At 34.5% G+C, this 22,646-nt stretch overlaps 1 protein-coding gene across 1 annotated transcript in view; it reads left to right on the top strand.

Moving 5' to 3' along the window:
• The window catches only part of LOC110021048 (ARM REPEAT PROTEIN INTERACTING WITH ABF2), a 36,295-nt gene extending 17,724 nt beyond the window's left edge, over positions 1 to 18,571 (top strand). The window contains exons 7-19 of the mRNA XM_020719378.1: positions 766 to 841; positions 971 to 1,078; positions 8,407 to 8,535; positions 8,665 to 8,733; positions 8,826 to 8,885; positions 9,059 to 9,182; positions 9,300 to 9,439; positions 12,238 to 12,301; positions 12,427 to 12,506; positions 17,292 to 17,356; positions 17,432 to 17,549; positions 17,642 to 17,766; positions 18,277 to 18,571. Coding sequence (XP_020575037.1) covers positions 766 to 841; positions 971 to 1,078; positions 8,407 to 8,535; positions 8,665 to 8,733; positions 8,826 to 8,885; positions 9,059 to 9,182; positions 9,300 to 9,439; positions 12,238 to 12,301; positions 12,427 to 12,506; positions 17,292 to 17,356; positions 17,432 to 17,549; positions 17,642 to 17,766; positions 18,277 to 18,349 — 1,231 coding nt within the window. The 3' untranslated portion in view covers positions 18,350 to 18,571. The remainder of the gene's footprint in view (positions 1 to 765; positions 842 to 970; positions 1,079 to 8,406; positions 8,536 to 8,664; positions 8,734 to 8,825; positions 8,886 to 9,058; positions 9,183 to 9,299; positions 9,440 to 12,237; positions 12,302 to 12,426; positions 12,507 to 17,291; positions 17,357 to 17,431; positions 17,550 to 17,641; positions 17,767 to 18,276) is intronic.
• The last annotated feature ends 4,075 nt before the right edge of the window (positions 18,572 to 22,646 follow it).

Consider the following 22,646-nt stretch of genomic DNA (forward strand, 5'->3'; position numbering starts at 1 on the left):
ATTTCAATTCTGATGACCGACAGCTTCTTACGGGCAAACTCTACACCCTGTATCTTTTTGTTGGGGTAGTACTGTACCTGGTATCGTATGGGTAGGATGCCTCTATTGGGCCATCTCATACAACATTTACGTACCTTTTTTATTTCAATAAAATTAGCCCTTGGGCTTTTCATTAAAAAAAAAAATGTGCCTTACATGCGAACAATGAAGTGAAATATTTTTTCCTTCACAAGCAATTTCTTCAAGAACTACATACTTTTTGCGCCAGCATGGTTTTTTTTACTGAAAAAGTTATATTATAGCACGTTTAAAAAAAAAATGGTCATTATTTATACATGGGGATGTTGGGCTTCATAACTAGTTATAATTTGCTCTAGAATGTTTATGCGAAACTAAAATCACAGTTAACTCAGCAGTGTAACTGATAGCAATGTATCACCATCATTTTCTTCCTGTTTATGTCGACTATAATGGACATCCACCTAGTAAACTGGCAACAAACGGCGAATTTTTAAGAGGTGACATGATTTATTATCATTGCCTTAAGCAATACAACAACTACTTGGGGTCATCAACAGTTCATAAATGTAATTACTATGAATAATCACACGTTTCTGATTATTGTTGTTCCTCTGTTCTTATTGATCTGTTAAGGGTGTTACCTGTCATCAGCATTCCGATATACAGGTTTTGTCCAGGACTTTCTTACTCGTTATAGTACATGCGAGGGAGACATTTTAACCTAATGAAGATGCTTAATTGCAGCTCTTGCTGTACTGAGAGCCAAAGAGAAGCTGCTCTTTTGCTTGGGCAATTTGCCGCAACAGATTCAGACTGCAAGGTAATGCGTTCATGATATATTCTTTTCTGGCTGTTTTTGAATATGAGGATATCAGAGTTTCCTTGTTTCTTCAGTTATGAAAGTGTTCCATATTTCTCAAGTCTTGACTGGACATTTAGCTTGCTGCAGGTGCACATTGTACAGCGTGGTGCAGTCCGTCCTCTCATTAGTATGCTTCAGTCGAACGATGTACAACTTGAAGAGATGTCTGCTTTTGCACTTGGGAGACTAGCTCAGGTTTTTTCGCTCGAGCATGTAGCTTTGCTTATCAGCACTCAATTCATGCATCGTCTCCTAATGTCTGTAAATAATTTACATAATTGGAAAGGTTTGTCAAATGATTGCTAGCAACATTCTGCAGTTGAAGCTTGTGAATTCTGTAATGATGGTATATTGAAATTAATTCATTAAATTACAGAAAAATGAAAAAAAATTACTGAGATTAAAGAAAATTTTGATTTACTGGTAAGTTCAATGCTAATTATGTATATGTATTTAAAATTTTGATATAATTGATTGTGTATTAATTGCACGGGTTGGGGGTGCTATCTTCTTATTCTTGTAAATCCGGAAAGGATGTGTGTGTAGCGCCAAGAGAATAGTTAATTGCTCTGGAAAAGCACCAACACCTTATTTCCAATGGGTAGAATATCCTTACGGTGACTCTGCTGGGTAGCATATCCTTACGGTGACTCTGCTGGGGAGGACCAGAGGGGAGTGCGTCACTGTGTTGCATAAATGTGTTCGTTAAGTTGCTTTTGCGTGGAGCATCACAGCATGTGAAGGATCAGAGGGGCATGGTTGGGAGAGCAGGCAAAGAATTGGAGGTAGGAGTTATATGTGAAGTGGGCATTATGGGCTGAGTGCAGCAAAGTCCACTAGCACAGAGCTAGCTAATGGGGAGAGTTTGACAAATTAGGACGTCGCTTGAGATGCGTGTGTGAGGTTTAAAGCAGCTAAAGTGTTCGCGGGTTTCTATGTGCATTTACAATTTTGTTGTGGGTTTGAGATGCATTTGACATGGGGATTGCATGCTATTGTTGACCATGTTAAGGAAATCCATGCTAAGGGCATCAAGGGCTGTGGTTGGAGTGATTTGTGACAATTGTTTTTTTTCCTTCTTTTTCTGCTTTATTTTTGGTATAATGACCATTGGCACTGTCCATGATAATGATATATTGAATTCATTGATCATTGAAGCTATGAAGATGAGCTAGCACAAGTATCTAGGGTAGTTTGGAGTGATGATACCAGAATTGGTATGGAAATAAGGTGAGGAAAAATACAACTCAACCACTAGTAATTGTATAGAAGTGTGAAACTGAAAATACAACAAATTAAAGAAAATAATGGGAAACATTAGGGAATATAGTATAGGTGTTGTCGATTAGGATTTGAACCTCCACGGTGGTGGAAAGGAGGCGGCTAGCAAGCTGGAAACAACAAGATAGTTGTTTGCAGGAGTCTGGAAGCAAACAACAGGAATAGTTGCGGAAGGGATGGCCGGGGCAGAAACAAGGACGTGGACCAGAACAGTTGTGGGACTGGTGACTCGGGGTGGCGGTAGCAAATGGGCGAGCAGGTATAGCCTTAGGAAGGCTATTCTAGGTGGCGACAATAAGGAAAATAATGAAGAGGATGTGGGAGTGATGCAGAAAAGAATGGGGGAAATGTATATGGAGGATAAACATCACCTGGAAACCACGATAGTCGGAAGCCTAGGATACAACCTGTAGAGGGAAAAGGAGACGCCGTTGAGTATCATAAAGCAAATCAAAGAAAAAAACTAAATTCTAGGTAATTAAGAGCTGGCCATAAAAAGAGGCAACACTTCCAAGACTAGAGGTTCTGCTGGTCATCAATAATGTTGGACCGAATTAGTCATGTAAAAGACGTCTTGTCGCTCTCCCAGATTCGGGGGAGCTTCGTTCTCATCCGTAAGAGCTTCTATCTCCTCTTAGTATAGTGGTAGGTTGGTGCGTTGATGGTAGTTGAAATGTTGGATCTTCTAGTATGTTAATCTTGTAGGCATTCTCATTCGAATTCTTGAAAATCTTAAAGGTCCATCTTTTTTTGGTTTTAATTTCTCCAAAGATCTCACGGAAAGCCTCAGTTTCTTCAATCTGATCTACACTAGATCTCCTTTCTGAATATTCACTTTCTTCCAGGTTTTATTAGCTTGTTTTTGTTTATTGTGCTTCTGCTTGGTGATCTCTGTCTACCACTTCATCTAGCCTCTGAATCTCCTGCACTCTAGCCTCAACATCCAAACTAACCTCTGTAGCAGGAAGAAGTGGTAACAACTAAAGTGGGATGAGTGGGTTGCGCTCATACATAATCTTAAAAAGAGTATGTCCTGCAGTTTGACTCAAGGATCTATTGTAAGCAAATTTGGCTTGGGCTAGAATTAGATTTCACTGCTTGATGTTCTTTCCTATAAAGCACCTCAAGAGATTCTCCAAACTTCTATTCATCACCTATGTCTGACCATCTACCTGTGGGTTAGCTGCTGAGCTGAATTGAAGCTTAATACTAAGCTTCCCTCATAAAATCCATCAAAAGTGGCTCATGAATTTGATATCCCTATCATAAGTTATGGTCTTTGGTATCCCATGCAGTCTCACTATCTCGCTGAAATACAATTCAATTACATGTGATGCATCCAATGTCCTGTGGCAAGGTACAAAATGAGCAATCTTCAAAAATCTGTCAATTACTATCATCAGTGAATCCTTATTCCGTTGTGTCCTATGAAGGCCCACAACAAAAGTGCATACTAATATCCAACCATGGAGTCTATGGTACTGGTAATAGTGTGTATGACTCTGTTTTCTACCCCCTAATTTTTTTCATGTGACAAACTCTGCACTGCCTAACATACCTCTCTACATCCCTCATCATTCTAAGTTAGAAAAAAAATGTTCCCTTACAAGTGCGAGGGTCTTGTCATGCCAAAATAACCTACTTATGCTCTACCATGACTCTCATGTATGATGGTCTTTCTCAATGAACATCTAGGTACACAGAATTTGTTTTGATGGAACAACCAACCATCAGTTCTGTGATGTTGTCCTGTAGGCCTCTTCTGACATTGATCCCAATTTTCCTTGAAGACCTCACTTGCCTCATGCAACTTCATCACCACCTCGAATCCCACAACTCTTATCCTGTATGGAGGTAATCAGTAAGTGGCAATGGCTCAAGGCATCTGCTACTCGATTATGAATCTCTGCCTTGTGCTTAAGCACAAATTGAAATGAAGCTGAGAACTCAACCCAGGAAGCCTGTTGCCCTTTAGCTTGCTCTAACTATTCAGGAATCTTAGATCCTCACGATCTGTGAATAAAGTAAACTCACTAGTCAACAGGTAGTGATTCTAGTAACTAATAGCTCTTACGATAATATAGAACTCCTTAATATATGTAGAATACTTCTTCTTGGAGTAACTCAACTTCTCCTTAAAGAAGACTATATGATGCCCTTCCTGGCTCAACTGTGCTCCAATCTCCACGTCGAAAACATCACATTCCACTTTAAAAAATAGGCTAAAATTTGGTAGTGCTAACACTGTGGTCTAAGTCATTTTTTAGGATGTCAAAGCTGGACTGAGCGACTATTGTCCGCTAAAATATCTCTTCTTTCTTTGAAATATGCATTTTGAATTAATATATAAAAAATATACAAAAACTATGTATGTTTGCATCTATTATGTACAAAAATAAGATATTTCATCTATAATTATAGAAGAAAGCTCCCTATCATCATCTATATGCATCAAAAGGAAAGAGTCATGAAGGGCAAGCTTGGCACAAAAATGAGCCTCCCTATTATATTAATGATGCGTTTGAAAAAATAAAACCTGATTAAAATTCAAAAGGCAAGATCCGGAGCATCAGGGGGTCTTTGGTGCCAAAACTCTCTTCTCATGGTAGACCTCAAAAGGGTATAATGTTGACATTGTTCCCCTCGATGATGATGCCCTTGCATTCAAGCATTGATGTTCGCAAATATCTTGTAAGGATCTAATCGCTTGAAACTCCACTCAGGCGTTGTCCCAATGTTGGAAGTGGTGTCCAATAGCCAAAATACTAAAGCCTTGTTCGTCGCAAAAGATGCATCCAGATACAATATAACCCAAAAAACATACTTGTACTATTATAAAGTAAAACTTCTTCGGGTGGGCATATTGCTTCGCTAACCAAAGAAACTTAAAAAATCATCCTCAGATCTCTGGCCTTTAAGGCAGTCTTCCATTCATCCCCTAACCTTATTCTGATCTAGTGAGATCTACTGTGCTGGTCAATCTTGAAAAAGATGATAGCTTCATGCAATTAATCCAGTAAATCATCCATGAGTATAGGAAGTCTATACTTGATGGTGTTTTTATTGATAGCTCGACTATCTGTACACATCCTTCACAAACCATCCTTCTTAGGCACCATTAAAGCAAGAACATTACATGGACCAATGCTCTTCCTCACCAATCCTCTAACAATAATGTCTTGTATCTGCCGTTGCAACTCCTCATACTCAGCTAATGTCAGTCTGTAAGCAGGTTAGTTTGGTAATACCGATCTAGGGATAAAGTCTATAGAATGTTGAATGTCTCTAAATGGTGGTAGTTCCTCAGGTAAGCTGTTAGCCTGTTAGTCATCTCATCGTGAATGTCAGCTAGTTGTCACTATATCATATCTAGCAACTCAATCTCCTACTCCGTTCCCTCTAGGATGACTAGGATCATTGCCATTGGGGCCTTCTGCACTGACTGTAGAAAAGTGGCACATGGGACCATGGTCTCTTCTTTAACGTGAGCGTCAACTCCTCTAGACTCTCTGATGGACAAAAGAATAATATTCTTCTTCGTGAATTATTGGGTGTTCTTGAACCCATCGTGCTGAATCCCAATCAAATTGTCATGATCTCCCCAACAGAATGTGAAAAACATCAATGGACACAACATCACACCATAGATAATCCTGCACTGGTCCTCAATAAAGAACTCTACCAAACATGGTTGATCCATGTGTATCTCATTTCCCTTCTTCGACCAGGTTAAAGAATATGGTTGAGAGGGCTTTTGAGTAGCCAAGCCTAAAATCTTTACCATGAGAGTGGAGACAACATTTGCATAACCCCATCCATCAATAATAAGGCTGCATATCTTCCCTATCACAGTAATCTGGTGCGAAAGATGTAATGTCTCAACTAGTAGTAATCTCTTTTTAGTTCAGTATATAACCCTCCTCACAACTAATACTTTACCCTCATCTCCATGGAGTTTCTACTCCTCACCTTGCTCTTCTTGTACTTCCTCCACTGTACCCTACTTAGTGAATGAAACAACTCTGCTGGCAGGGCAACCGGAAACGATGTGTCCATATCCAAAACCTGAAACATTCTCTGGCTGGAACTATGTAGGGTGTGTTGCTATTCTCATGCTTCTTGTTACTCTGATAAACTCCGTCATCCATTTGACCAATCTTCACACCTCGCCTAGGTGTGCTCCTGTTAATACCTTCAGCTATGGGTGGTTATCTGAATAGAGGTGGGTAACTGTTCTGCCTCTGCTGTTTATCCACCTTTAATGTAAAGGTTTTAACATAGCCCAATGATTAATAAGACGGTAGCTAGATAACATTGTGGATGGTTGACTTCAGGCCTCCTAAATATCTGGCTATAGTGTGGTCCTCTGTCTCTTTCAACTCACATTTCAGCACGAGCTGCTCATACTCTTATGTGAATTCCTCCACTGATAACTCTCTCCATTGTATGTGGTGGAGCATCAAGAACATGTCCTAACTGTAGTGTGGGGGTAAGTATTTTATCTGCATTTCTTTCTTCATCTTCTCCAATGTAATAATTTTGCTCCTACCCTTTCTTCGCCTCACCCTCTTCAGATTCTTCCACCATAGAGAGACTCTTCTTCAGGTTTATGGCAATAAGTTTCACTCTCCTATCAACTGACACCTTATACTAAAAAATTATCTCAACAGTTTGCAACCATATCATCCGTATTCATTCTCCTTGAAATCCGATAAGTCTGACTTTACTCCCATATGCCCATGTCTTCAAAAAGATTCTCAATTCCTCGGCCTCCTCTGATATTGGAATACAAAGCATTGTGGTTTGTCTTTGTCTCTACTGGAATTATGTTGATATCACCGTTGGTCCCATCCTCAAATTCAGTAACTTTTGCTGAAATCAGCGGATTTTCCGCTGTATTTCCTCCATGATCAGATCCCTATCGATGTGCAGTACATGTCTTCTCGGTGACATGGTTAGGTTTTAGGCCAAGAGTGGAAAAAAGTGTATGTGGGTAGCTTAGGGTGGGGGAAAAAATTAGGGTGGCTGATTTGAAAAATCTGTAGAGAGGAATGGTTTTGGGCGGAATTTAGGTTAAGTATTGGTGGATTTTGATAACCTTAGGTTGGAGCTAGGGTTAAGCTAGCTCTGATATCAAATGAGATCTGAATTCATATGGAAATAATGTGAAGAGAAATACAAAACAATTACTAGTAATTTTATCGAGGCCAGAAATTAAAAATACAATAAACTGAAATCAAATGACAACAGGAAATACAAGGGAATATGGTGTAGGTGGCACTGGTTAGGGTTTGAATGTCCAGGGTGGTGGCAAGGAGGCCGCTAGCAGGGTGGAACAACAAGACAATCTGCACTGGTTAGGGATGAAAAGCTTCATAGGATTATAACAGTTTGGCTGACGCTGGAGTCATAGTGTCTTATTTGGTGTACAGTTAATTAACCATAGTCAACCTGCACTGAATAAAGTGAAGTAATTCCTTTCATTAATTTTGGTATTTTAAATTTTTCTTTAGAAGAATGAGGATATCAAATATGGATTTATCTGTTATGACTATCATGATTGTTTACATGGAGTCGCCATTTGTGTGTTTTCGGTTGTGACTATTGTGATAGTTGAAGACAAGGAAAATAAGGTCCAGCTAAGATGAATTAAATGACGTATAAAATGAGCAATGAATGATTATGAATAACAATTAATGAGTATCATGTGATATAAGCATTTGAGGCTTAGAATCTACAAGAAAAAATAAGGATAGATAGATAAGGATTTAGAATTAATATGAAATAGCATGACTGGGAGCCCAATTGCATGAGTCAATGGAGGAGTGATGATTGGTCCTGGTAGCTTTTTCATTTCAATTTAAAATGCCAGGAGGGATTCTCCACTTCGATTCCTGTCGAGTTAGGGAATCCAAAGAGACTGATCGTTCTCACATGTTTTTCTTACTCGAACAAGCTGGTACTGATACATGTATTAGAAAATTGTGCCTGTTTACAGTTTATAGTGCTAAGATCTAATAGTTGGCTTCTGAATCTCAACGGAGCTGTGTCTCTATTGAGGTTCTTATCACTGTTGTGTAGCAGAGACCTTATAATTCAAGTATTTATGCACCCTATGTTGATTTCTTTCGTTGTGTCTCTACAGAACAATTGTTGGTCAGGATCATAGCTCCAGCAAATGATGTTTCCTTTCCCATAAAATTTAAAAAGTTTCTTACTATCTCTTTTGCGATGTTTTTCAGGACTCACATAATCAAGCTGGCATTGCTCACGAAGGTGGTCTTATTCCTCTCTTAAAGCTTCTTGATTCAAAGAATGGCTCCCTTCAGCATAATGCAGCGTTTGCTTTATATGGAATTGCAGATAATGATGTAAGAGCCAACAAAATCTTCTATTTGATTATATCCTATATAATATTTCAAATTTGGGCACCAAAATATTTGCGCCATTCTTCAATTTATTGAGAAATCTGGAAGATGTAGCTTATGCTTACTTTGTAGGACAATATCTCTGCTTTTATGAGCATTGGGGGTGTCCAGAAGTTGCAGGAGGGTGAATTCATTGTGCAGGTATTCCTTGCAATGATCTAAATTGCCTTGAAGTTGAAGATGCAAGTTCTATTGGAATGCTGTTTCAGTTTTATCTAATCGAATTAATGCAGGCAACAAAGGATTGTGTAGCCAAAACATTGAAAAGATTGGAGGAGAAAATCCATGATAGTGTGAGTTCAGGATGATTTATTTTTGTGTAATTTGCTTCATTAACTTGTTCTAACCAACATTTTCTGCATTTTATTTTTCACTCTACATCTCCTCTATATTATTATTATTATATTTTTTGAGTTTTCTTAAAAGCACCATAATGTTATTAACTCTTTACTGTTACCTGTGCCAGGTCCTGAAGCATTTACTTTATATGATGAGAATTGAAGAGAAGCTTATTCAAAGACGCATTGCTTTAGCTTTGGCTCACCTTTGTTCCCCTGAGGACCAACGAACTATTTTCATTGACAACAATGGTATTCATAACTTTCCAACACGCACACACACACGCACACTCTCATACATGCGTTCATCCTAGAGCCAAACTGTCTTATTAACATTCAATTACAAAAATGAATTTTTTGGTTATGCAGGGCTTGATGTGCTCCTTGGTTTACTTGGTTCCTCAAATTCAAAACAACAAGAAGATGGCTTTGTAGCACTTTTTAAGTTAGCTAACAAAGCCATGGCTCTCTCACCCATGGATGCAGCTCCTCCATCTCCAACACCACAGGTTTGTTTCCTTCAACCAAATGCCTCATTAGCCAGAGCAGTGGCTATGCATTTGCCAAGTAATGTTTGCTGGAGAGGTTAAGAAAATATTTTAAAGTTTGTCTTCTATCTTGAACTCCTTGTTTATTCTTTCAGTTTCTATTCTTGATGCTTTATTGATCCGGCGTCTTTTTGAGAAATTGCATTGTAAAAGTTAAGACCAATCACTGGATGTGACTCTAGGATATGCCTGATATTTTTTTTTTTTATTTCAACCTTCTTGAATGTCTTAAATTATATTTTCCTTAGCGATAAGATTGTAAAATGTAAATCTGGCTTAGAGATTACACCATCATGAGATGATCGCAAATTTCTATTTAACCGGGTAATGGTTTCAGATCATATTTTAGAAGCTGTTTAAAAATTTTCAGGTAACATTGGTTTGAAAACATACGTAAGTTAAAACAAATCAGGCTAAATCGTGAAGGGTTTCTCGAGTTCATGGGCCATGTTGCACCAAATTTTCTTGATTGTTGATGCTGGACTATAACAGCTCTTTAATGTGGTAAAGTTGAAATGGAAAATTTAGAAGAATTTTCCCTTTGTGAACATTGGATTGTTTTTAGAATCAGGTTGATGATACATGCCATTTGAGATATGCCCATTTAATTTTATAATTATTTAAACTTGGTTTATGTATTTTAAAAATGATGTATTTATTCCAAGCGTTCAATTTGTAATGTGTATCAGCAAGTATTTGAGTATTACTTCTATTAAGGTTGTAATGTAGCAGGGGATGATTATATTATGACTCTAGACTTAAAATTATATGTGGGCCCCCTTTTTGGGAATCTCCTCCTTTTAGGTTTTCTAATTGCCACTTTGTCTGTAATGCTGGGCATTTGTTTGCTAACTTTTTTAACCATTTATTCTCTCTCTCATTTGTTCTCCTCCTATATTGAATTTTTCTAGCTCGCAGTGTTCTTATTTGTTATTAGTTTGGTATTAAGGCCTAACTTTGACCTGATTGCTTTGATTTCATCCGCCTCAACCTTGTCTTTTTGAAAAACATCACATTTCATAATTACTCGTAGTTCTGCATCATGTCTTGTTCATCATGTGCATCCATGCTTCCCTCAAGTTGTAGCTTACATCTTGCATGGTGGTTTGTCTTTGTGCCTGTGTGATGCGCAATCTACTAGAGCTTGCCAATCAAAGCTTACTTTGTGCCTTGCTTCATGCAGCCGCTTGCATAGCTCTTTGCTTACTCATCATCATGTTCATTACTTGCTCTGACATTATTTCTGTGTCAGTCGATGGACACTCTTGCATATTTTTACTCTTTGTGCGTTTCCATAACATTTCTTATACTTGCCACACTGCATGCCTGTTTCTTCGACTATACTTTTGAATTACTACTCCATTCAACTGTTTGCAACATTTCTGTTGCTCTATTTATGCACAATGCTTACTCTCCCAGTCTTTCACCTAATTTCTTGCACCATGGACCCCTTAACCTCTATTATCCTGCATCTGAGCTCTCTTGTTTGCTCATTATATTGCTTACACATGTCACACAATGCTCTCACTGACTTTGTTGATTCGTAAAATTCAAATAATTTAGAATTGGGTTTAACCTAACCAAATGACTCGACTAAATCCAACTATAAATCTAAATTTAAAAACAACTTATATTTTAATTATCCAATGAATGAGCCTATTTAATTTGGTGCCTAAAGCTCTTCAAGCTTTCAAAGATATCTTTTTAAAGCTAATCATATTCTTGAGCATGGGTTAAAAGAATCTTCTATTTAGATTTTTGTTGTAATGATGTTTGACCCTTTTTGGCTTCCACTTTGACGCTGATTTTCTATTCATTACTACACCGAGATGGATCTCCCATTTGTCTCTTCTCTTCAGGGTGGATTTTACTGGCTTTATAGATAGTTTAAAAACTTTAGTTCTTGTAACATGTTGACTCTTCAAAGTAGAGTTGTTTATATCCCAAGGGAATTGGTGCAACCTGCTTTTACATATATGTCCACTAAATTTTATCATTTTTAAAACTTGTTTATATATAATAAAGTGCATTACTTTCTTGCTTTATTATTACATGTTTGTAAGTAAGTATTTGAATCTTGAGTCTATAAAAGAGTTCTAGTATTGTATTCGGGGCTAATTATATGATGATTGAGATTTGGAATTCCCTCTAATTTTCCTCGCTTTTGGAGATTCTCCCCTATCTCAGGTTTCTATTTATTGCTTTGTTTCTGCTCTTTGCCTCCTTTCTCTTTAGGAGTTTATTCATCTGAGTTTTTTGCCCCTTTCTTCTCTTTACCTTATTGGTTCTTCTTGTGTACCAGATTATTCCAATTTTTTTGTGGCCCTGTTCATACTTCAATACTTCCCACTTTTATAATCATAAAAACCTGACACGGGAACAAAATTAATGTTTCGTATCACATTTTTATTTAGAGAAAATTACATACATAGTACCCAATTCTTATGGATTACCTATCTCATACCTAAACTTTTATTTTTATACATAGCACTTTACCTATGGTTGTAAAGATGAATTTGACTATTAGAAGGTTATAATGAGTGTTACTTTTCATATTTTGTTTGTAATTATGAAAGTTTAGGTGTGGGACAGTTAAATGTGAAATTTTTGGGTGTAAAAGCCCATTTTATTTAGTTTGTAATTCTGTAGGCTTGAGTACTCATGTTAACAGAACTTCTTAATATTGCCATGTAAAATTAATTAATTGTTTTTCTCTAAAATCAAGTGGCTTAGTGTTTGGCTTACATTTCATACTGTAGGTTTATCTTGGAGAACGCTTTGTTAACAGTTCAACTATATCGGATGTTACATTTCTGGTTGAAGGTTGTGGAATCTCTCCTTTTTAATAATTATTTTTACTCTCTTAATCTGATCAGAATGGAGCTTGTTAATCATTAACGTGTAGGATTATTTATTTTTTTAATTACATCGATATTTTGGTTTATCAGGAAAGCGGTTTTATGCACACAGAATTGCCTTACTTGCTTCTTCTGACGCTTTCCGAGCAATGTTTGATGGTGGGTACCGGGTAAGTTAAATTTATTTTTTTAGGATCTTGAAGCTCCTAATGTTCATTCAGTAATTTAGTTTCTCTTCTGCAATACTTGCTTAAAATCTCTATTTGACCGTCTTTTGTTATCAAAACTAAATTATTAATTTTGGTCATTATCTTGCTACCAAAAATCATAGAAGATTGTTTTGTTTTAACTTAAAGTAATATAAACTCTGAAGTTTGTGGAGTTGTTTATGAATTTCTTTGTTTCAATAGTGATGTTGGGTGCTTTTTAATATTGATCTTATATACAATATCAATCTTAATTCAATGAATTGATTCGACTATTGATTTGATTAGGGTCCAAATTTGAGTGAAATGACTTTAGTTTTATAATGGACTTTAAAGGTAAGAGGCTAGTTGTCACAGAAGTGTTACAAGCAAATTGAATTTTGTGCATATAAGGCATAATTTTTCAATAGTTCTAACTAAATTCAGTAGGACTTTCAGCCATTAATGATAAAGAGAATGAAGAAAGAGATTGTGGTAAAGGTAAAATAATTGATAGACAAGCCGCATGTTCGATCAAGAGGTTGATGTACCTGAAATGCTTCCGGTCTTAAACTTGATCAAGGAATATGACCTTGGAGGAAGAATAGCTTGCAAATTTTTTTAAAAAAAAATGCTATAGAGTTGTCGGTATTATAAATGTTTTTATAAGCCTAATGAAATCCAAATAAGATTGGTTAATATTTTCAAAGAAAAGGCTACAAAGATAACTTATCAAACTTCATGAGAAACAATCATAACACTTAACATTGGGAAGAGCTACAAGATGGTTATGTCCCACAAAAAGCTTTAATAATTGTTTATTGTTGGAGGAGACACATAATTTTCTTTTGAAAGGAATCCTACTTGAAGAAATAGATACTATCAGAAGCATAATGCTTGCAAAATAGATCTATCTCATCCAATTGAGGAACCAGTATAGAGGAGCTTGTAAAATATTGTAACCTTATCTATTCTCAAGGATATGATAAATAGCATTAAGAATATGATAACATCATAAACATGCAAATCCAAGTTTATTGGACTTAAATTATTGATTATAACTTAAATTTCTAAATCAAAATGATCATTGCCGTTTAAATAATTTGCTTTCTTGATAACTTTAGGTTTAAGTTTCACATTAGTTTTTCTGGCTTATAAAATTTGGTTCCAACGAAATATTTAATTGATATTCTTCCAACAAAGTTGACATTTTTATTAAATTTCCTATGAAGATTTTGATGATTTATTCCGTGTAGATCTTTTTATCCATTTCTTAAGATTCCTTTAGTATTCACTATCAGTAGTGGACGTGAATTCATTTGTAATAGTTGCTTAGGAGTAAGATTATTATGATTTTCTGGTAAATGTACAGATGATTTACTGGATATTTTGATATGAAAACATGCACAGCTGTTAGAAAAATAGAAGAATCGAAAGTTTGGTTGATTGCATAAAATTAGATCAAAAGAAAACATACGATGATACAACCAGTTTTTTTTGGATTTGTTATTTGCATGCATTCATCCCAATAATCTGTATAGCTTTACGGCCTTCTGTTTCTTGCAGTTAATTTTTTAGGAGTGTTTAGATATGGCTATCTTGGAATAAGATATTGCCTGACTTGTCCCCTTTTTGAAATCACTTATTGAATGCATTTGCAATAGAGTTAAATTTTTTGCAGTTGAGAAGTTTTTGGCAAATATTTTCATGCAAATATTCATATATCGTGTGAAACATTATTAAAAGGTTTCATTAGGCCTATAGTCAATAACTCTACTAAATCTACAAGTTTTCAAGGTTGAACTCGATAATTATTTTTATGGCTGCTGATTTATTAATAAAGAAATTGTATGAAACTCACATATAGCTGATTCATATACCAAATAAATTAAAAAAAAAGACACCAAATAAATGTGGGATCACTTATTAAACATCATGAAATATTACCTGCACTTCTTTGACTAATTATAATTTGTATGTCCGTTTTTAGGTAGCTGGATATTTTGGTTAACTTTCCTTTTTTTTTAATTTTTTTAAAAATAACTCATTAGTTTTACATTTTTGTTAAACACAATAGTTTTGGCTACCCATACAATTTAACATCTTAGTTGACATATAATCTAGCTATGAGTCATGCTTCTAGAATTTTTCCATGAGGAATAAAATGCCTCACTTAAAAACAATGATCTACTACCGCAATATTAGAATCATACTTCATGAAGTAGCACTTTGATCACTCAATCCATTTAGCAATTAATATCATCTCAAAATTCGTATGTTATAGGTAGAGGAATATGTAAACCAATTATTGTCTTTTACCCATAATTGTTTAGTAAGTTCTATATTTTAATATTTTATATAATACACCTTCTAGTAGCATTTTTCTTTTATCATAATTATTACTTTATACTTGTCAATGTGGCCCCTGACTCTATTTTGTTTGTTGAGAGATCTTTGAGGGCCAAATTTTTAGAAGACATATTGGATTGTAGATAAGATATTACCTTGATATTTTACCCTCATTTATAGGTAGATTTTGATCAATTAAAAGCACCATTCTTGCATTACAAGAGAGTTTCCAGAATCAGGACAACTTGAAGGCCTTCTTGTTCGGCTTAATAGCTTGTACGGGAGAGTATGAAGCAATTGAGGCTGACTTCTGCTAGCTTGCATTTGATGTTTTAAGGAGAGGCTCATATTTTTGGCATAGATTTTTGTAGTTATGTTTAAAATTAATTAATGGAAAAATATTGAGGGGAAATGGGGGTGGACTTATTTAAGATACCATGGTTTCAACTTCCCATGTGTAACAGTTGGCCTATTCTAACCACTAGAAAGCTTGAATGGTAACAAAGGGTTACTCTTTCTCATGTGTATGAGGTAAACTAAGGTTGATGTGTGTCAAAAATATGTTTTTGATGTTGACTTTGACTCATTCACTCACAAAAGGTTGGTTGTACTAGTTTATTAAATAGTTCAAAGGCACACAATGTTGTATCTGGTGTTTTAGAGATACTGGAAGTGATGATTGAAAGCTCAGAAGGATGGCATGAGCATATGTTGTGCACAAGTTTCTGTTTGCCTCGAAGAAATGTCTCTAAGTCATGATTTTTATTTCTCTAAGTCATGATTTTTATTTTTTTAGTTTGATCTTGATTTGTGGTTGTTATAAAGTTTTAGAAAAATTAGATTAGGAATCAAGGCAGTTTTCTTCATAGAATCAAATTGTTGCTTTGAAATAAATTGAAATGTATGTTTCAAATTTCAAATACAAATTTCGTACATTATGCAACGTTAAAAAACAAAGTTAAAAAAAAAAAAAAACTTTAATTCATAAAAAATACATTATACAAAGGTACACAAATATTATACGAAGGTACACAAATTAAAAAAAAATAATTGAATAGAAGCTCGGAGTTCAAACACACCTTAAACATTAGTGTCTAGAATAGCACTTGATTCTAAATAGCAGCTGACTCGAGCTTTAGTTTATATCGGTGCTCGCATTCATTCAATGCCTGAATTAAAATCTTGACTTAATAGCTTTGTTGCCTTTAAGTCGACTCTGGCCGATTGGAATGAAAATTATATCAATTGGAAAATCCATGAGTAGACTTATATCCTTTGAAACTAGGAAAGCCTAATAATTGATTTTTTTAGCTTTACCCCTTAGGTAAAGTGCTCTAATTAATTTAAATTGGTTTGATGAGTTTATTGACATTATTTTGATCTCATTAATTATGATAAAAGTAAGATCTGTGAGAAGGCCTGTTGATAGTTCACATTTTTAACATGTATATGGAGACGACTAGTTTGGATCTTACAATCAATTGAGAGCCAATAAGGTCAAACTTGGATCATTGGCCTTATTCGCCAGTGAACCTGAGGACACGTGATCAAATTTAAGGAGTTATTTTGCAATTGAAGGTTACCCAAAAATTTATTAAAGTTGAAACCCCATTAATATAGAAGTTATATTGGTCCAGACGTTTTATTGGTTCGACACTTGAAGCTATCCACTTTTATTTAGACACGTTTTATTGGTCCACTTTATGAACGGATATGTGGCATGAGTTCTCGTGTAATTTTATTTTCGAGTAATTTTATTTTCGTCATGTCAACAGCTCCTTATGGGATTGAAAACTTTATGCTATCTAAAATAAATATTATTTATATTTTTAATCAACTCCAATATATCCATAATTTTAAGCAAGGTCCTCTATTTGGATTTTTAGGTTTGCATGTATCAACAAACTGGTTAACTGAAACTCTGTAGAATTCTCATGGTAATATTTTTATGCAAACAGTTTATTCATCTATTCATGTTTTATCTTGTGTCATGAATCATGCTAAAACACTCTATCAGAGCTTGGCAACGCACATATCTCTCCATGTTCATTCTTTTTGACATACTCATTATAAATCGTGTACTTGTAATTGGGATTTATAGGTTTCTCTTGTTTATGCTTGCTGCTCTTGTTTGGGCCTTTAGTTTAATTTCAGTCTCCTTTTTATTATTGTTCTCTTTTTGTGAATTATAAATTATTATTTTCCAATAGGCTACCATCCAGTCACCATCTGCATTATTATTGTCAGCATCATCTCGATTATTGAATTTTGTTCGCACTTGTCGATATTCTACCAGCTACATATTGTGCTTGTATGCTAATACCAATAGTTTTGCTGATCCTGATTTATATAATTCTTCTGCGTATATTTCAATCCTTTGATATGTTGTGATCTGAACACCCGCTCTTTCTGAACTACTAGGAGAAGGACACGAGAGACATCGAGATCCCAAATATTAAATGGGAAGTATTTGAGTTGATGATGAGGTGTGTAACTACATTTTGTTTTCTTGCAATATCAGTGCTGAGCTTTCTAACACACGAACTGCTCCTTCTCCATAGATTTATCTACACAGGATCTGTTGAAATATCGACCGATGCTGCACAAGATCTTCTTCGAGCTGCTGATCAATATCTTCTCGAAGGTCTGAAACGTTTGTGCGAGTATGCCATTGCGCAGGTTGGCATTTGCTTTTTCTATTCTTTTGTTTGCCTAAAACATCTATATATGCTGGTCACTCTATAAACGGTCAAGCTTATCACATCTCTCAGGTTGTGAATCTTGACAACATCTATTCTATGTATGAGCTTTCAGAGGCCTATAATGCCATGTCATTGAGGCAAACATGCATTCTTTTTATTCTGGAGCACTTTGATAAGACACGCACGAGGCCATGGTAAGTTTCTGGTATTATGCGCTTTAGCATACGTGAATGTTCTCCACATGGCTTTGGCATTGTAATTGGTTGTAATTGGATTATTTTTGGCTTCTATGATCCATGCGAGCCTCTAAAATTTAAGCGCTATTTACGTACAGAGAACGCAAGCAGCTCTCTGTGCGTAATCCCCTACCAATAACCGCTCAATAACCTCTGCGAGGGGGGGGGGGGGGGTTGCGGTTATTTCAGCGTTATTTGGAGTTAGTACCCTCTGCGGTCACACTTTCACATTTTCTCTGGTGTCAGGGTATTGACTCCAAATAATGCCGAAATAACTAACTCCTCAATAACCCCCTATAACTTCCGCATAGGTTATTGGGAGGGGATTACGCACGTAGAGCTGCGTGCGTTCTCCGTACGTAAATATTTCCCCTAAAATTTAACGTTTTCACATCTGAATAAAAATGGTATTTTTTTTTCCCAACATATTTTCTTTCTACAATGTTCTCATTGACATCTGATGAGCAGGCATTCCGAACTGATAATACGCATTATCCCTGAGATGCGGAATTATTTTGACAGAATTCTTCGTCCAAGTTAGAAGAATTCACATTTGTAGATGTTCTTTTGTCACCAGCTACTGCAGTTGGGTGGGTGGTGGTGGTGGGGCGGTGGTGTGGATGTTCCAGTTTTATGTTGGAAATGGGTTGCTTTTTTTGGTAAGTTTGTTCCAAAATTTTTCTGTGCTTGATGTATTTTTTGGGCTCCTTGGATTACATTCATTAGCTAATATTCAAATGTGGCAATTTTATTGCGATATCCCTCAGTGAATGCTCTTTGAAAAAATTTACATCCGGACTCCAGATGTGCGCCTGGATGCAGTGAAGGAGGGGAGGAATTGGACCTCCGCCCTCCTCACCGCATACGGGCCGTTGTCCGCACATCCAGAGTTCGGATATAATATTTTTTCATGCTCTTCTTGGTATTTAGTCTGAAAACTTGAGAATATGTCTCCCTATGTATGCACTCTTCAGGTTCTAGCAGGTTTGGGTTATCTGTAAAATGTACGTTGCATTGATACAGATACAGTAATACGAACACAAGATATTTATTATTAAAAATGTAGGATATGGATATGTATCGGACATGTCATTATAATAAAATATTTGAAATATAAATAAAAATTAAATAAGTAAAATACGAAGAATAATTAAAATAATAATAATAACATTAACTTCTAAAAATTTATAAGTATTTTGATTTTTTTTTGTTTGATTATATATTTTATTTCTAATTTTAAAATATAAATCAATTTGTATTTAAAAATAATTAAAATATTAAAAATTTGATTTTTAATAAAGTTATTTGAATCAAATATTTTTTAATTTAAATTAAAATATAAAAAATAAAAAAAAAATAGTAAAAATAAAAATTTTCCCCATTGACTCTTAATTTTTTTAAGAAAATTAATTAGTTTATAACATAAGAAAATAAGTATATAATAATTTGTGTTATATTAAAATTTTAAGTTTATAATCAATTATTAATTAAAAAAATGGAAGGTTCAGTGTCTTAATTGTTATTGAATTCTTATATTCTTACATATCTAACAACTAAATTTTGATTTTTTACATTTATGCCACCAAATTTTTACACATCATATATGTAATATAACATTATTATTAATTTTAAAAAGTGAAATACACATATTCACATATATATATATATAAAAGGTGACATAAAAATTAAAATTTTAGTGTTAAATTGGTAAATATGTAAAAAATCAGAGGCATATATGAAAATCTTTTTTAAATTTCACATAAATATATATCTTTAAATTTTAATTTTAAAAAAAATATTTAAAAAAAAATTAATTTATTAATTTAGGGCGTGTGCCTTCTTTTTTGAAAATTTTAATTAACTAAAATAATTTCATGTCGTATATATGACCGACAAAAATCCGTGCATCTTATAAAAAATTATTGGTAATTCATTGCTTAAAAATTATGCACAATCTACCGAAAGAAGGTACGTCTGCAGGGTAAATTTTGACCATTAATAGTGGACTGGTGTGATAAACATTAGTCATCATTCAATGGCAGATTAGTAATAAGAGCAACTCTCAACATCAAAGACAGATTTCTCAAAATAAAGTTTGACCCTTGGAGACCCAAGTATGTGACTATAATTTAAGATTACCAAGGAATATAACCTTGCCTTTACTCTAATGGTTGTGAAATCTTTTATGGTTTTTCTTTTATTATTATTTTTTTATAGAGAGAGAACATATTGTGCCGCCTATCATGATTCTTTTGGTTGGTAGAGTTTGTAAGACCACTGAGTTCACGGGTTCTATCCCGCCTATGTGCGTAATGGAATTCTTAGGCACATGAGATTGATCTGCAAGCTCTTCTAATAGTCTTTGGCCAATCTCTTATATATATATATCGGTGTGCATGTGTGTGTGCGTGTGTCGCGCGTTTCGGCATGTTGTTTAGTATCCATAATATAAGACCATTCAGGTTGAGGGTTCGAATCCCTTCTGACACAGTTGGTCTTGAGAAAAGTGGTACTTGAATTGCTAGACACATTAGGAGTGGTTGGAGGCTTGTATAATAGTCCCTGACCATTCCTTAATATATATATATATATATATATAGAGGGAGAGAGAGAGAAAATTTTGGGTTCAATTATGACCATTACAAATTTCAGTTATAAAAAATAGTTTTCGGTAGGTCAAATATGAAGGCTAATAGAATAATTTGTGAATTAGTAGTTGTATATTTAGAAGAATTTGCAATTAAATAGAACATAATAAGATTATCAAAATCATTATTAATTTTATGTCAGAAATATCATGCTAGGATAGCAAGTTGACTAATTACTTAATGACAGCAATTGAGAATCAATAAGTCTTTTAAGTTAATTAAGATAATTTAAGATTTTTGTTGGATCCATTAATGTTATATATATATATATATATATACACGTACATACATACATACATATTATGATATACCCTAAAAATAAAAACGCATGAGTATTTATTTGTCAATCAAAGATTTAATTAGGCTTTGTTAAGATTTCTAATTTTCTATTATTCATAACATACTGTAATTATGTTTCCATTGCTTTAAATTATGTGATACATGGGCAAGCATGTTATTGTCCACCATAGTCGTGCTTGTAAACATTAACCCCCCTTATTTTCTTTAAGAAAAGGAATCACAATATCTCCTCTCATATAAATAGCGACATATGAAGTAAAATATATATTATGACTTCCAATAAAAAAGATAGACTGTAGTTGATTAAGACGAGTTATCATCAAAATATTATTTTTTGTTGATCATCTACATCCTGTCTATCTTTGATCCAACCGTAATTTCATTTTTCTTTATTGATATTTAATCGAGGCCCAAGGAGTTCTTCCATAATAGATGATCATGTTTGATCAACAAGATTGAAATCTAAAATTCATCATCTAGTGGTGGATAGGATGGCTATTTGAGCTTAATGGTTCGTTGAACATAGTTCTAACAACTAGCCCATCATAAAAATCTTATATTTGATGCCAAATCTTATTAAAAAAAAAAGAGGTATTAGTCCTCTCAAATTTCTTATCTAAAATGATTTAGGGATTTATTTGATGAAAAATTCGTTGACGTAGTTATGTGATAGAATTGGACATAATAAAAAAATATCATGCACTAGCTTTATTAGAAGAATAGTAATGTAAAAGAAGCCCTCATATTTATTATATATGACATCAATTTGTGACATGATTTTTCAACTGCATAAATCTCAAATATTATCAATTGCAAAGTTATTAACCTATTCTCATTCACTTATTTATTCATCATACATGTCTAGTTAAGTGAGCATATTAGGAATAGTACAAGATCTTGCTGAAAATTCTTATTCTTTTTATCAAACATGACCACCTTCTTTTTATATAGAGGGATTTGCTTAAAATTCATATTCTTTATATCAAGCATGACCACCTTCATTTTATATGGAGGGAGATGCAAATTTTAAGGAAATAATTTTTGTTAGGTTCAAAATAGGTTTTAAGGAATTAAAGTCATTTTAACCAATCTTCTTTATGCACTAAGGAGAGGGTGAAGAAGAGAGTTGCTCCCATTTTTAACTAGCAAAATTTACAATTAACACTTCGAATTTCATGTACTCTACTTACATCATTACAAGGGATGATAGCTTTAGAGCCTGATATTCATTAATCCAAAACCTAGGGCTTCTATATGATTTATACTTTCACTTGCTTTAGATACTATAACATTAGTTTGTAGGACTTTAACTCAATCTAAATTCCAAACTCTGAGCGAAACTAGTAGATTAGAACTTTTTCTAAGTCTGATTCCCTTGCTCCTCGTGGCATCAACATTCCATACTAAAAAATTTGTTATTTCCGATAAGACATGTGCAATTGTGTGAGCCCCTAGAGTGTAGTTGCACTTGGAAATGAGCATCAAGTTTTTGGTGACATTGCCGGGGAGCGACGATGTATTTAACTTAGGAGAATTTTAGTTGAACCTCTAGGCCTTAGACTTGGAAAAGTTTTAGTGTTAATTGATTGTGTTTAATCTATTTTTTTCCTATTTTTGAAAAATTAAGAAAATTCAAAAATATTTATTGTGTGATTGTGTGTGAACTCTACTTATTAGATTCTCTAGTTTATGTATGTGTAGTTCAGGGTTTACAGGACTTGCACCATATGATTCTGAGTTAGAAAGAATTATTAGGCAAATCAAAAAAACAAAAGAGACTTGAACAACTTATAGAAGAGATGACGAACAACCCATATAACAACATAAATTCAGGAACAAACCCATCAATCAGTTCATGATGTACATAGACCATTAAGGGACTAAGCTAAC

The sequence above is a fragment of the Phalaenopsis equestris genome, unplaced genomic scaffold, assembly GCF_001263595.1.
Source record: "Phalaenopsis equestris unplaced genomic scaffold, ASM126359v1 Scaffold000118, whole genome shotgun sequence".
NCBI lineage: Eukaryota > Viridiplantae > Streptophyta > Magnoliopsida > Asparagales > Orchidaceae > Phalaenopsis > Phalaenopsis equestris.